The sequence below is a fragment of the Meleagris gallopavo genome, chromosome 1, assembly GCF_000146605.3.
Source record: "Meleagris gallopavo isolate NT-WF06-2002-E0010 breed Aviagen turkey brand Nicholas breeding stock chromosome 1, Turkey_5.1, whole genome shotgun sequence".
In the NCBI taxonomy this organism is placed as follows: domain Eukaryota; kingdom Metazoa; phylum Chordata; class Aves; order Galliformes; family Phasianidae; genus Meleagris; species Meleagris gallopavo.
Window position 1 is genome coordinate 33,067,939 of NC_015011.2, and position 15,706 is coordinate 33,083,644.

The window sequence follows — 15,706 nt, forward strand, 5'->3', positions numbered from 1 at the left end:
TTTTTTCTCTTCAAACGAAAAACAGTACTGACAGATCTTGGGCAGCTTGGCCTCAGAACTGGGGAGAACTGGGGGAATATGACTTGAGGAGCAATGACTTTCCATCTGTATATATAAAAGGACTATGTCAGCTTGATGTGCCATAGGTCCAGATGGGATTCACCTTAGAGTACTGAAGGAATCAGCAGTTGCTATAGCTGGATGTCTTTCAACAATTTACCAAAGGTCATGAAAGTCTGTGGAGATCCCTGCTGACTGGAAAATAGCCAATGTCATAACCATCTACAAAAATGGCATGAGTGAAGACCCAGGAAACAGCAGACTGTTAATCAGTCCCTGGAAAAGTTATGGAGAAAATCTTCCTGGGTGATTTTGAAAAGCACTTAAAGAACAAAGCTGCTATCAGATATAGTCAACTGGTGTTCATCAAGGGAAAGTCCTGCTTAGCAGTTTGATCTCCTTCTATGATAGGGCCACCTGCTTGGTTGATGAAGGCAAGGAAGTGGACATAACCTTTCTGGTTTTCAGTAAGACCTTTAATACGGCATGTTTCTGGACTGGTCCAGTTCTGGTCAACATTTTTGTCAGTAACCTGCATGCAGGAGTTGAAAACAGTCTTTGCAGGTTTGCTGATGGTACTAAACTGTGAGGTTCTGTTGACTTCTTGGAGAGATGGCATGCCTGCAGAAGGATCTAGACAGATCAGAACACTGGGCAGTCAGCAGTAGCATGAAGTTCATCAAAGATAAATGCCAGACACTCGTTGTGGCCTAACCCTAAAGGAAGCTAAGCACTGCACAGCTGTTCATCCACTCTTCCTACCCTGCCACAATGGGTTGGGAAAAGAATTGGAAAAAAAATAAAACCCACAGGTTGAGAAAAAAGACAGTCTAATTGGATGGAAAAGGAAGGAAAACTAATAATGATAAAAGAATACACAGAACAAGTGGTGCACAATGCAATTGCTCGGTACCTGCTGACAGATTCTCAGGGACTTCCTGAGCAGCAGTCCTTCTTTCTGGTCGTCTCTCCCCAATTTGATCCAGAGGGATGCAATATGGTATGGGATACCTCTTTGGCCAGTCTGGATCAGCTCTCCTGGCTTTGTCCCCTCCCATGATCTCCTCAGCCTCCTTGCTAGCAAGCTAATGGGGAAAGCTGGAAAGTTCTTAACTTAGAGTGAGCACTGCTGTGCAAAAACTAAGACATTGGTGGGTTATCAACATCATCGTTGATGCCTCATGCCTGTCAGTTTTCAAGAAATGATCGGATAATGCCCTCAGTAATATGTTTTAACTTTTGGTTAGCCCTGAAGTGATCAGGCAGTTGGATTAGATGATGTACAAAGGTCCTTTCCAACTGTCCTGTCCTGTTCTGTTCTACTCTACCATTCCATTCTGTTCTATTCTATCCTGCTTCTCTCAGAAGCAAGTAGACTGATCCCTCATTAATCTAGCAGCCATCGTTTCAATAAGTCATCCCCAATTAGAGATGAGCCTGAGGCACCCAAATCACATTTATGTACAGAAATCCTCACAAGTTCAGGCATGAGTGGATCTGAGGTATCACTTCAGTCTACCAGGATAGCAAAATAATGAGGGGATAGTGCCACAAATTCAACTAGCTTGGTCCAAGACTTATCCCCATCTACCTTTATATCTAACAGAGAGTGAGTAACACACAGCTTTAGAAATTCACCATGTTTTTCGTGTGTGTGTGTGTGTGTGTGTGTGTGATGTGCAATCAGTAGTTCAGTTGGCCTCAGACAACTGCTGTGTTGTGAAAATTCAGCGCATGAAATTTTGGAGTTCTCCAGCTAAAGATATTCTGCATGCAGACTGCAAACTTCAGCATGGAAATGGTTGATCCACTACGCCTAGGAATATTGAATTTGCAGGCAAAATGGTGGAGACAAATTGCTTAGGAAGATGGGGTGGGGACTTCATTTATCTCACTCATTCCCCACATAAGTAACAATAAAAAAGGACATGCTTTTCCCAAACGCCTATTATTCAATGACAGTTGAAAATAATTGCCTACTGCTCTCTCTAGATAGATACGTATGAAGAGAAGAAGGAAATAATTTTTACTGTTTCTGAACCTTTCCTTCAGCATAGTTCCAGGCAGAAGTGAGCTCTACGAAATGATTTCCACACCTACAATGGGACTTAAATGGTCAAATTTGTAAATCATTTGGCAGGCAGATTTAGAGCATCAGATGAAAAGCAGAAGACTAAACCTATTAGTGCTCACAACTTCCCACCCCATCCTTCTGATAAGAGCTAGCATCTCTCAGAGTGGGGGTGCCTAGTTTACTTAGCTGTATTGATGAGGGCAAAACCAGCCTCAGATGCCCCGCCACAATTCTAACTGAGCTTTTAGGTGAAAAGTGGAGTTGCAAAACCTAACCTTTCACCCTTGGAGTATTCCTACAATTCTACCTAGAGTCTACATCGACCCAGGAAGTCTTTGGAGAAGCACTACACTATTCCTGAAGAACCAGACCTAGTAAACACCCTGAGAGGACATAACTCCAGCCTGCTGCAGTTGCCACTGGTGCTGATGAAAGCAAGTCTTTTAACAACTGTCACAGTTGTTTGAAAGACCCAAGAAACAGACAATCTTCTCCTCTTTGCCAAGTTTCAATTCTCATCCCCCTTTAGCCAGGAGAATGATCCTATATGTGTCTTGATGTTTAATGCAAACACCTGCAGTCCAGCTGAGGCTGCAGCACCATCCAGTACAGCTCCAAAGGCACAGGACCAGGGGGATGAAGGCTGGCTCTCCCATGAGAAGTCAAGGGCTCATCTGGAATCTCAGCTCCCAAACATTTTGTAAACATACATATGAGAAGACCCTGGCTTGGGTCTGACATTTTGTGAAGTAAATTCCTAAGAGAAGAATCAGCTAGTTGGTAGTAGGGAGGAAACGTTTCCCCCACTTGCATTCCCAGAGAGTACTAACTCCAAAACAGACTATGAATTTAGCTTGACACAGGCATCCCTAGTTTTAATTCAACTTGTAGATCCCCACATGGGACCACAACAACTCAGCACAATTATGCTCTCTTTACAGCTCTGAGTAATTTGACTTAAACACACCAAAAAGACCTCCCAGTACTTTGGTAGCAAATGATGCATATAACACAGAGCCAAATATTTAGTGACACTAAATACTTTATGAGATCAGTAGTGAGCTGCACAATTACAACCAGCATTGCACTGCTCTAAGCTTCAAATGTTAGCTCTTAACATCATATTAGCATGTCCTAGTTAATAATGTAAACCAACTAAGACTCTCAAAATCATCTATCCAGAAAGAGCTGCTCAGCCAAGACGGTTGCTACCTAAGGATTGGAAACAGGTGACTGTATTCATATGCTTTTCTCCTCCCAACGCTACTTTCTTCCCCTTACTGCGGATAGCTCATGGGAAAATACTGCAGAGGCAGACAGAATTTGTGCAACACTTTATTACACTGCTGAAGACTGGGAATCGGTTCAGGTGACAGCTTCTTCTCTCTTACTCAGGCTGAGGAAGTCAAAAGCACGACAATATTACAAAGTCACTATCTGAAAGAAGGTAAGCACGCAAAAGACAGTACTGGGAGAGTTTGGAACTTCACTCGGGCAAAAGGACAACAGGAGATGCAAAATGCAACACTGCTAGAACCAGGCGGTGGTCTGCTGCTGGTATATTTAAAACTCCTTTTCCAGGGACAAAAAGGAGTCTCTTCAAAATCTGAAGGGTGATACTGCAGTTAGACTGAGACTGAGGAAAAAGGAAGCAGCAGATATTTACAACAGACCAACATCTAATTATAGCAAAATATGGAAGACTCTCTGTGGCATAAAATGCGAAAACTGGAGCTCACACTTTGAGATGAGAGTATGCTTACGTGACTGTGAAGAAATCAGTACTTGTAGGAGAGGTGAAACAAGCTACCAAAACCCTTTGCAAGAGAGAAGGTACTCAGTAAAACTTAATATCCAAGGGTATCTGTTCTGCTTCAAAGCTTCAACAGTGTTAGCTAAGGATCTAACTTGACTACAACAGCATACACTGTATGTCAGAGCCACATCTTTCCCTCCTGAATTCCCATACAAGGAAACTGCATAATGGTCGGAAGAAACACACAGTATAAGCCTGTAAGTCGTGTGTGACATGGGGAAATATCAATTCTCAAAATGAACAGCACTTTCAAGATAATCAGAAACCACACTTCTACCCTCCAGATTTGGAAAAACTAAGCAGGGAAACAGACATTTCAGAATGAGGAAAACATACTGCAAAGGAATGAAAATCAAAATTCCACGAGTTGCAATTTAGCTTGTGAAAGCATTTAAAACAGAACAGAATAAAAACAACAAACTTCCAAAAACCTGAAAGTATATCCAAGTTGGCCCTGACAGCAAATTGTAAAATAACTCACAAAGGGTATTTCCTCCTGCACGCTTTTTTAACATGTAGCTGAACAAAAGCACAACTTAAAAGAGCTTTGCTGCTTTTCTGTGGAGCCATTCCAATCTAAACCACCTGTTCAGCCTCCTCCAGCTTCAGTTGGAGCCAGATACACACAGGGTCACATCACTGTAGGGAATGGTCTACTCCCAAAACACGCTTCAGCTTTATTTGACTGAGCTTGTGTTCTGAAGCAGCTTTATGCTTCAGAGCTTGTTCAGAATAAACTTAACAGACAGCATCAGTTCTCAACCATTTTAAAAGTGTTTTAATTAGCCAGTACCTTTGTGATTCATGTATCTTATTTATTTAAAACGTGCTCTTGCAGATTCACACACTTCAATATTCCCTTCCATCAGCGTACAGTTCCCAAAAGTAATTCCTGTCAGACAGTTTTTTGGTTTTCTGAAAATACACATTTTCCACCCTCATCACATTTTCAGTAATCTCTATAGATCAGACTATAATAAAGTGCATATATTCCTTTGTTATACAGGCAACTAAGTTGCGGACTGAAAAAATAAATCATACTGCAAATTGAAAACCACACACACACACACAAAAGCTCTCACTGCTGCCATTTAGCACCCCACAGTTAAGTTATCCCACTGAATACTGCCAAAAATATTTTTTTCCCCCAAGAGTCAGTTTGCTGTTTTTTGTTTTTTTTTAATTGAACTTATATCATTAAAAATAATGGTTCCTTTTTAATTAGGTGACGATAATTGTGAGTTTATGTAATCCTGGAAGCTGCTGTTACCCCAAGGCTGGCAGTCTGCCTTGACAATTACATATTTTACCCTTTGGATCCAGGCTTCAAACTTGCAAAAGCTTTGGAATTCTTAAGAGAATGTGAAATTTCATTGAGAAAAGAAATAAAGTGAGAATCCCTTTCCGACTTCTTGGACTCAAAAATAACTACAATGGTGAAATGAGGTTCAGGGCGAGTCAGAAAATACGTGCTTTGGACTTTGTCATCATAGAAGTGAACAACTTTCTCCAAACTGTTGAGGTCAGAGGTTCTGTCAGTCATAATCATGATTACGTTGGGCCAGTGCATAACAGGCCTGTCACTGGGCAGAGACACCACTGCAGGATACTGATCCACTCCTTTGGGAGCTTCCCTGTAAGAGTGGGGATGATGATAACCATGTCCTTGAAAACTCTCCGATCCACGATTGTCAAAGATTAAGGAAACATTGACAGCATCATATTTCCGAATAAAACTGGAGATTTTCCCAAAGTAATCAGGATTTGTTTTAGCAGTCAGAGTTTTCATTTCAGACGCGGTCGTTTGTCGGCTAAGGGCCTCGTGAAAGTAAAAGCTAAACTTGGCAAGGAGAACGTTTTTGAGTTTCACCAGCCAGAGGAAGAGGTGAGGAGGTTGTACAGCTTTCTGAGACTGCCCCCCAAACAGATGCTTCTTGGTCTCTCGTTGTTTTTCAAATATCTGGCCCCAAGTCTGGAGCTTTGTGTGAGCGCTGTGCAAGTTGACCAGGGATGGAAGGAATTTCCACTCTGAGATCTGAGCCTGAGCCTTTAAGAGATGCGCGAGCACATCTACTTCCAGCTGGAAACTGCTTTCAAGAGGACTGAGGATTGGATGATGAAATCTAGAAAACACGACATTATTCAAGACATGAGAAATTCTATAGACAACAGTGAAGTTATCAGCTACTGCTTCTCAATTCACAGACAGAACACAACACATCAAGGCAGGCTGAAGCGTAAGCCAACAAGTTATCTTCTTAATTTAAGAATTCCTACTTAGCACAACTAGGACAAACATTTTAATGAATGTACAGCATACCTACATCAGCCTATATTGATTCACAAGCTATTACAGAACCATTCCTCTTTAAATTCAAGTGGTTTTGTTTCAATATCTCTTCTGGTGGTAATATGTGTTGATAGTTGTCAAATAGTACTAAGATACTAAGTTTAAATAAAGTTATGTTATAAATTCACTGCTCATGCAGGGAAGCTATGAGGAAACCAACTTGAGCTTTCTTTCTTTCCTTTTTAATTTACAATAAAACTGCGATGGGAAATAAATCAGTAGAACCACAGTTAACTGTATTTACTGTTGAACCCAGTCTCAAATTTGAATGTTGGTGTGCCAGGAGCAATGAAGAGGAAAAATATTCAGCAGGATGTCATACTTTCACAGCAAAAATTCTCTAACTATCAGCACATCTCCCTCTCTAAGAATTCAGGGCAGGACCAGCTCTCAGTTTAACAGATGCTATGAAAATCTCATCCATAAGATAGAAGTGCCAACACACATCTTATTCACTAGAGAGACTGTACCATTAGGACAAGTCTCAGTGAAACGGAGTTTTAATAGATCCATTTTATAGCTTTCTCTTCTCCTCCCACCCTTTCTCTATTTTATCTTAACTTCACAGAGGGGAAAAAAAAAACAAACAAGCCAAACCACCCCACCACAAAAAACCTCATTCAGATCCAGTCTACTTCCTTCCCCTCGTCACTCAAACTCATAGATTTGTAACACTGGAGATAAATACACTTTAATTCAAATTGTGCAGAACTGCTTCAGTTACAGTAGGTAAACACTCAACTTCTGAAAGACAGAACTTCAGCTAAGACAGAAGAAGCCTTTTTAATACGTGCATTCCCATAATATGCATTTAGGTGACCTCTTAAAGAGATCTCCATCAAAGAGCAACCAACACTTCAAAGACAAGACTTGACTGAAATCAATACAGATTGATGCCCTCACTTCAAACATCCTGGGTCTTGATACGCCTTTAAAGCAAACAAGTTTACAATGAATTCTTCACACCTTTAACAGGAGATCTACAGCCAAGGTGAAAGCAGCTCCACTCATTATCTCCCTGAACTCTCCAGTCACAACACACAGAAGCAATTTTGGAAATACTTGGTTCAAAACCAAAACATTTCATTTTGTTGTAGGCCAAAAGAATGGAGAAGAATTTTAAGCTTTTCCCCCTCTTCCTCTTCACTACTTTTTCTTTGACTTTCCACTCATCTGGCTGCCAAAACATCAATGCTTCAGCTTGTAAAAATTGTCTGACAGCCTTATTATTTTTCAAGGGTCCCCTTTCTTCTTGATAGCCACAATACATACTTTCGAAAAGATTTGCTTCTAAGACATAAGTTCAAATTTATTAAAAAAAAACTAAATGAGGAATGTGGCAGACTGGTCAATTTTGTCCCCAATCATTCATGAGAGCACAGGGATGATGGTTCTCCAGACTATAAAGAAAATATTTTTCTTTAACTTCTTAACTTCTTTTTGTAGATCACAGATGCATACAAAGCTACCAAACTCTGACTAGACGAAAGCATTTAACACAAGAATAATTATATCAAAACAGATTACTTATTTATTATACATTCAGCTTTTATAGATCTGAGGCTGTTTTACTTTCTCCAATTAAAAACATAAACATTCTCCTCCCATACATTGCCTCCTTCACCCCACAAAAAAAGTTCAAAAAGTTCAGGAAATGATGCATTTTACAGAAAACATAGAGGAAAATGTCTTCTACTGGCTGTTTCCAAGCCAGGAATAAGCACTAACAAAATAGCTTCCAATTGTTCAGAGATCGATGATTTTCAGATGTAAAGCAAAGAAACCAAGGCCAGAACCTGCTGGAAAACAGATGCCCCACTTGGCTTAGAAGTGTTGACTGATAAAACGGTGCACAGCCTCACCTATAAGTGAGGATATATTCCCAGAGGGAACAGACAGCTTAAGGGTGAGTTTATCTGACCTTTCACTTGAGAGAGTCAACAGACTGACAGAGAAATGCTGCATGGCAAACACACGTCAGGTAACAGCCCTCAGAAACTGCTCTGAGATACGACACAACTGAAAGAAAGAATAAAGGATGGACTTTGTTTCAGAAATATCCTGTACAACACTGGGGAGAACCAAGCTACCCAAACAGCTCTAGCAGCATCTCAGAACATCTCCATCATTTTACGTTTCATTGGACTAACAACCCTGAGACTGGAAGGGTTTACAAACCAAGAATTGCCGAAAATTACTAGTAAGATCATATAAATCAGACTTCCAAATAACAATGTTACACAACAATTTCCTTAAAATTATTAACAAAAGGGGAGTCAGCTGCAGTGCTTAGGTTTGGAATTTTAGAAACACTGTCAGCAGCACTGAATTTTTTTTAATGTACATTTTAAAAATCTTAACTATAAAAAAACCTCACAATATTTCACCCAAATGTCTTCTTAGATGCTATTTCACTAACAAAGATTAAAAAGAATCCAACTACACTTGAAAACTATCTTCCTAAAACAGCTACTTTGCTTGGCTTTTAAAACAAAAGCATTTTTACAGCCATTTTTGCATGCTGTCAAGTTACTAAAAATTTCTTTTATTTTTAAACTGCACTTGCACAGATCACGTTTTAGCTGTGAAATACTCAACCAAGAGTGACTTAGAGATCTTAATGTAAGAAAGGCAAGACCACCGAAGACTTTGTGCTCCTTCTACTAACTCCAGTAGCTCCCAAAAGAAGTGGCAACAGAACATCATAAAACCCTTCCAGGAGGATCAGAAACAATGATAGTCTATATTAAAAGCTAATATTGTGAAATTAATCTGAAATTTACTCAGATACAGGCACATGAAGACTAACGTATGGCTTTAGAATGCATTGGCTCAATTCTAAGTTTAAAACTAAAATCAGCACACAAATATCTGTTCTATTCCTAAACCAATTTCATAGAGTCACTGAATGGCCTGGGTTGAAAAGGACCACAATGATCATTGAGTTTCAACCCCCCTGCTATGTGCAGGTTCACCAACCACCAGACCAGGCTGCCCAGAGCCACATCCAGCCTGGCCTTGAATGCCTCCAGGGATGGGGCATCCACAGCCTCATTGGACAAACTGTTCCAGTGCATCACCACCCTCTGGGTGAAAAACTTCCTCCTAATATCTAACCTAAACCTCCCATGTCTCAATTTAAAACCATTCCCCCTTGTCCTATCACTACCCACCCTCGTAAACAGCCATTCCCCCTCCTGTTTATATGCTGCCTTAAATTACAGGAAGGCCACAATGAGGTCTCCCTGGAGCCTTCTCTTCTCCAAGCTAAACAAGCCCAGATCCCCCAATCTTTCCTCACAGGAGAGGTGCTCCAGCCCTCGAGCCCTTTTCACTCAAGTCCATATTGAATTAAGTCCTTGTTTACCCTACAAGCATAGCAATGGACGTAAGAATGGAATTCTGGCACTTTTCCCATCAAGAACATTACTCTTTGCTCTCTGCTGAGTATGAATTAAAGAATAGTGAAGATGACTCCTGTAAAGTAATGAATAGAATTTTCTGGTTTTTTTTGAGAAGTCTTACTTTGAGCCCTCAGCTCAAGGGTGGTCATTGCTCACCAACATTCACTTCATGCATGAATTCATGCAAGGAGCCGTACTCCTCAGCAATCAAAAGACAGCAAAATCTTCAGGCTTTCAGCCATAATATAGTTTATCACAGATCGTATGCCCGAGTACTTACTGCCAGCAAATAAGTACTGACCTTGAGCTATATTTCTTTAAGATGGATTCCAAAATGTTTACCAGTTCCTCAGAGTTAATGAACTTTTGGGTGCTGAGCGTGTACATTTTTTCATAGAAGTCAGCAATTTCCATCCGAGCCTGAACAAAAAAACAGAGCTGTTCAGACAGGTGAGAAAGCAGCTCTTCCAAGTGAGGAGCTGTTCCTCCTAGTGCATTGCGACCCGTCGCCACCACCTTCTTCAGCTCATTATGCAGGGATGTGTAGATGGTTCGGATGGAGTCCTTTCGGCTGAAGAATGACTGACCACCTGTTCAGATAAATATGGAGGTATTACCAAATTCCAGGGAGAGGAAAGACAGACAGCAATACTGGAAAACAAAACCACGTTTGTTTTTTCCCCAGGTGTTCCTATGGGTTTTTCATCAAGAAATAAGTTTCAGCCTATTATTTTGCAAGTACGAATTGCACACAGAAGCACTCTGTAATCTGATGCAAGTCATCCTGCACCAATTCTTATTTCAGCTGCCAATGACTGCTGCAAAATTTCTTCAAATTCTTCACACCATAGCTACGCTATGGGCTTTTTAACAAGGGTTTTGTTAACTCTGCTACTATGATACACTATTATCTGTGGAAGTCATGAGTCAACATGAGGTTTTAATAGGCTCAGCTGCTGTTAGTAACTCCAAAACTTTAATGGGGAATTCCCTTAATAACACCTCCTCAAACACAGAACACACAGACTTGCACAGCAGCCTTTACATGGGAAACGCGATCCTTTGTACAAACCAAATGTTTCCAGTTCCTACCCTATCTTAACATAAACCTGAACTCAAAGGGAAAACAACTACAGTTTATCTCAGTGGGACCACAATGCAGGCTAATTCATAACTAAAACCGAGAAAAAACGAAGTCAGTGCTTCCCTCCGCTTGCTTAACATTATGATTATTTTAAAATAAATAATAAACAAAAAGTATTTGTGAAAAGGTTTGGGTTGGAAGGGCCTTAAAGGCCCTAAAGATCAGCTAGTTCCAACCCCACCACCACCAGGGATACGGACAAAAGATATTCCTCATTGATGTACAAAAGTACTACTTTTATTTGATTGTTTCCATTTCCAGATGGCTTTATGTGCTGCTGTGGCACTCATGAGCTGCAGCAGAGCAAGGATCACAAAGAACCTGCAGAATTTTGTTTTTTTTTAAGAGACTTCAGGTTCCATTTTGAAACTGCATATAACTTTCATAGTGGTGTATAGTCCTTTCCACATCTATTTTACACATGTAATGTTCAAAAGTTTCATTGGCAATTTGTAGCAGAAAAGCATAGAATTGGTTATCATAGAAAAACAGCTCCAAGCCAAAAGCTGTCCCTCGATCATGGCAGGGGAACAGTCACCTACTGCTGTTCTTGAGGTATGCAAGCAAATAAAACTATGCATGTCCCTTACATTGTCAGTGTTGCTCTTTCTTCAAGAACCAAACACACTTTTAGAAGTCTGCTTTACAATAGGCTTTTTCCCTCTGTAAGGTTCTTCCTATAAAATAAAGTCACCACTTCAACATAAACGCCATAGCAGAACTTTCTTGTTGCTTTACTGCATTATACAGCAGACTTGCATCCCTTGATTCAATTTCCAGGCCAGTCTGCAGTTCAAAGAGAAAACAAAGAGCTCTGCCCAGAGGACAGCATGATGATGGCTTGTCCTGCATGAGTTACAGTTTTCTGTATTTAGAGAAGCAGCTAAGTTCGTGGCCAAGATTTCCTGAGATCCTGCAGCATCTACATGAATAACAATTTTCAGGAGGCAATCTTCAGCCCTGAGTACTTACACATGTTCTGACACACACGCTGTTCTAGTTTTAGGGCCTGGAACCACAACTTGAAAGAAGCTCTTGGCGACCCCACTAAGCTCACCTTTGCCAGAATCTCAGCCAAGAGTACACCCGCCCGGAAACAGAGCTGGCTACAGCTCGGGAAACGCAGCCAGGCTGCTTATTCCCCAGCAGAGGCTCGGAAGGACTCGCTGTGCCAGCCGCAAGATATGCTTCGGGGTAACGCGAACGTCAGAGCGCACGGAGGGCGCGGACCCAGCGCTCGCGTTCCACACAAGCGCTGCACTCCTGCGCTTCCCGCAAGCCCGCCCGCTTCGCCCCTCCCCCCCACGACGGGACCCGGAGCAAAGCGGCGGCCCGCCGGGACCGTGTCGGGGCCCGAGGGCGGCGGTACCTAGCTTCTGGCCCAGGAAGGTCATGCTGTGGTAGGCCTTCTCGGCGGCGGCCAGGTGCGCCAGCCCCGCCAGCAGGGCCAGCCAGCTGGCCCCCGCGCTCTTGTTGGCCTCACGTTCCTTCTCCACGTTGTCCTTGGCTTTATCGTACGAGAAGATGCCCAGGTGGGAGAAGAAAGTCTCCAGCACCGCCTGCTCCACCGGCACGGGCGCGCCCAGCGGGATCGACTCCCCCATGCCGCCGCCGCTTCCGGGTTCCGCTCCCAGCCGAACGAGGAGCCTCGCTCGCGCCGCAGCCCCCGGAAGTCCCCGTCACGTGATGCGGGAAGAGACGGGCGGGAGAGTCGCGGTCACGTGAGGTGCGACGGCCCTCCCTGTCGTGCGGCGCAAGGGCACAGGTGGGCGCAGGGCATGCTGGGAGGGGCTGCTCCGCTGCGTAAGGCGCCGGCCGTCTCCGCAACGCTGCAAAAGAATGGGAGCGCGCAGAGTACCGGCTCTCCGCTCCTGAATTGTTTTATCTGGTTTAAACCAGAAGGCCGCTTTCATGCTACACTGTCTTCCTCATTAAGTGTCCAAACACAGGGGTTTCTGGGCAACGTTAGCTTGGATCCTAAAGGACCACTCCTGCACGATCTCCCACCTTGTACAGACATGTGACATCTACAGCTTCCAATCCCACCTGACATTTCTGCAGCCAGTTTAGGGATCCCCAATTGCTCAACCCACTGGAAAGGAGGACTAATTTAAGCTTTGGACAGATCAACTCCTTGAACAGATTGGAAAGATGAGCACAAAGCAGAGCTGTGGCACACAAGCCCATGGAAAGGGGGCTGCTGTGACAGCATTGCCTGTTCCAGCTCCTGGGGAAACCAGAGCTCTGTCCCACCCACCTCCTTCTACTGAAATCAGCACGCACTTCTCTCTGCACTGAGCTGCAGAGCTCCCCTGCTGCTGTCCCAGACCAGCAACGTTCCCAGCTTCCTCTGGCCATTATTTTTCCTACTCTTCAACTGGGCTGCAGATAACATACAGAAAACTGGATATGAACAGGGGCTTCCTGGGTATGAGAGACAGAGTTTACAAAGAAACCTGGAAGTGAAAGGTTCAAATAGACCTTTATTACACTGAGTAGACAGCACATTTTTCTACTTAGAAGAAAGTATTTGGTCTCTTGGTGGTGAAACGTGGTTTGTGCTGACGACGCAGAACTCTGTGTGGCAGAGGGAACTTGATTTTAGAATCCTGCAAGGAAAATATTTGTGTTGAGATACTCATCACTACTGCTCTACACTTCACAGTACTGAAAAGATGCACAAGGTCTGTGATTCTTTTTGAACAAGACATCTGTGAAAGGCACATTTGTTGTAATACAATACATTATATTCTGACTTTAACAAAAGGAATTTTACCACAAAATAAAATATCTGTGAAGCTATGAGTGCAAGTTTGGTTCCCCCTCCACACTCTTGCCTGTAAAGCAAACCTGTACCAGACACAGCTCCCTTCCTCCAGCCCTCTATCAGACTGGGGCCCAGCAGGCACTGCAGTTTTACTTACATGGAACTGCTTGACTGCTGGCCTACGGCACTTGCTAGCAGGAATCTGCTCCACTTTCATTATCTGAATGGAGTGAGCACGGGCACGATGACGGGCTCCCATATCACGGTCTGCAACAAGAGAACCCGTAACTCAATGTCTCCAAAAGAATGCCATCTTACTCTTGCCCGATTTCAAGATATGCACTTATAGAAATAATCTAGATGGGATTTACCTTTTTAAAACAAGCGAGCTGATTCAGAATCAACACTGAAGTATTATTAATGGAAAAACGTTCTAAAAAACTCCTAAATTATTCAGACTAGATACTTAGCTACCAATCATTGCATTATGGCAAACAAGTTCTGAGGCCTCTTGAGCAATCTTTCAGTACATTAATTAACAGAAAATATCCTATTAAGTTAATGTAGAACCTCAAGTTTCACTTTCAAGAGCACCTCAGCTCTGGAAAGGCGACAAGATCCATATAATATTTGCACACACGACAAGAACATCATTACGAAGAACAACATTCTTTGGGTTTTTGTGTGCATTTTGTACAGTTCCAAATTCAACTATCAACAGAATCAGCTATACAAATGGTGTACCCCTCAAGTACTTTACATAACAGAAATTGAGATGTTCTAATCTGAAATACTCCCTCAACAAGGCCATTCTGAAACATTATATATAGTAAACATCTAGAGCACCTCAAAGACTAAGAAACTCAGCCTATAGAGCAAAACTCGTTACCAGCTATTCAATGTTACATACTGATCAAAAGGGAATATTTTTATGTAGAGAAAACATATTATGAGTGTGAGATCACACCTACAGACCTCTCCAGCAGCTTCCTGATTTAGTTTCCTAGAGTTTCATTTTGTTTCTCACAGTTTTAAGACAGCATTCTTACCTAGACTTTATGCTCAGTTTAACATTTAAGCTTGTGTTTATATACAGGTTCTATCTCAAACAATTACACAAACTTACAGCACTGAGTGACAGCACCAGCAGTGGTCAAATCCCTGTACTCTCTGTACATGTTGTGAGTTCCACTACGAGAATCGTAGCGCAGCCAAATACCAAAATTTTTTACCCGCAGAGGGGTCTTCTCATACACCTGGAATTAGACAAAGGTACAAAAGAAGTTAAATACATCATCAGTATTTTAGTTTAACTATACTGAAGCCCTAATGAAAGCACTGTGGAAAGTTTTAGTGAAAAAAGATTTTGTCTCTTCTCCCACACCAACATAGCTGCATTCAAACTGATAATTTTTGGTGAAAATACTTAAATTCAACTCTACATCGCTATGGAAATAAATGGAAAAGAACATACTATAAGCAAGAAGATTGGTAAGCATATGCTCTCCAAGAATTATGAATGTCCACATAACTCTTAAAGGTATAAGCCCAAAGAGTGAACACTAGACCCTGAAAACAGCAGAGTACAGTAATGATTTAAGTCATCATAGCTCTAGAAAGTTAATCTTGTTTTTTTTTTGACCATTTGTTGTTTCCTAAGCTCCTTGGATATATACTGCCATTTTCAAAAGAGGAATGCGTTGGTTAACTTGACAGCAATAGAAATGTAAGCTGAGTTTAACTCCTAGTAGCAGTGCTTCATGTAACTTTATCCTATATATACCAGCAGGAAATCGCCCAGTTTACCGGGTTTGCCATCCCCCACCTGGCCACAGTACACAATCTCTCCGGAAGACTTTTTCATCTTCTTCAGCTGAGACACGAAATACCAGAACCGGGACTTGGCGACAACGTGGTTGGGAGCAAAGATCCGCATCCGGTAGAGCGGAGGAGTCCTGCATTTCGGCGTGGGCAGACAACGCCCGACCACCTTGTACTCCCGCAGCTGCAGGGAAAGACAGCGGCGTGAGTCGCGATGCGGCGGCTGCGGAACGATTCCTCGGGGCGGGAACCTCGGTGAGAGGCGGAGGG

General features: G+C 42.3%; 2 protein-coding genes and 1 non-coding gene across 5 annotated transcripts; all 3 read right to left on the reverse strand.

Moving 5' to 3' along the window:
• Positions 1-4,705: 4,705 nt before the first annotated feature.
• Positions 4,706-12,506, reverse strand: C1H12orf66 (chromosome 1 C12orf66 homolog). 3 transcript variants are annotated; one of them, XM_019613006.2, is made up of 4 exons: positions 12,218-12,505; positions 10,221-10,294; positions 10,006-10,124; positions 4,706-6,073 (listed from the first exon to the last, which is right to left on the reverse strand). In XM_019613006.2, exons 1-4 carry the CDS (start codon positions 12,450-12,452, stop codon positions 5,257-5,259), a joined length of 1,245 nt encoding a protein of 414 aa, XP_019468551.1. In that variant the 5' UTR covers positions 12,453-12,505; the 3' UTR covers positions 4,706-5,256. The 3 variants fall into 3 exon arrangements, with proteins under 3 accessions (XP_019468551.1, XP_010706027.1, XP_003202089.1); XM_010707725.3 differs by having other exon boundaries at positions 10,006-10,142; XM_003202041.4 differs by having other exon boundaries at positions 10,006-10,294; positions 12,218-12,506.
• An 805-nt stretch (positions 12,507-13,311) lies between these two features.
• RPL18A (ribosomal protein L18a) lies at positions 13,312-15,704 on the reverse strand (the record flags this gene model as incomplete). The annotated part of the gene is made up of 4 exons (XM_010707732.2): positions 13,312-13,457; positions 13,773-13,882; positions 14,742-14,871; positions 15,441-15,704. Coding segments are annotated over 4 exons (597 nt in total), but the record flags the coding sequence as incomplete, so codon positions are not given.
• LOC116216238 lies at positions 14,175-14,306 on the reverse strand. Its single transcript, XR_004158692.1, has one exon. It is a non-coding gene; the product is annotated as a small nucleolar RNA SNORA68 (small nucleolar RNA).
• Positions 15,705-15,706: the final 2 nt, after the last annotated feature.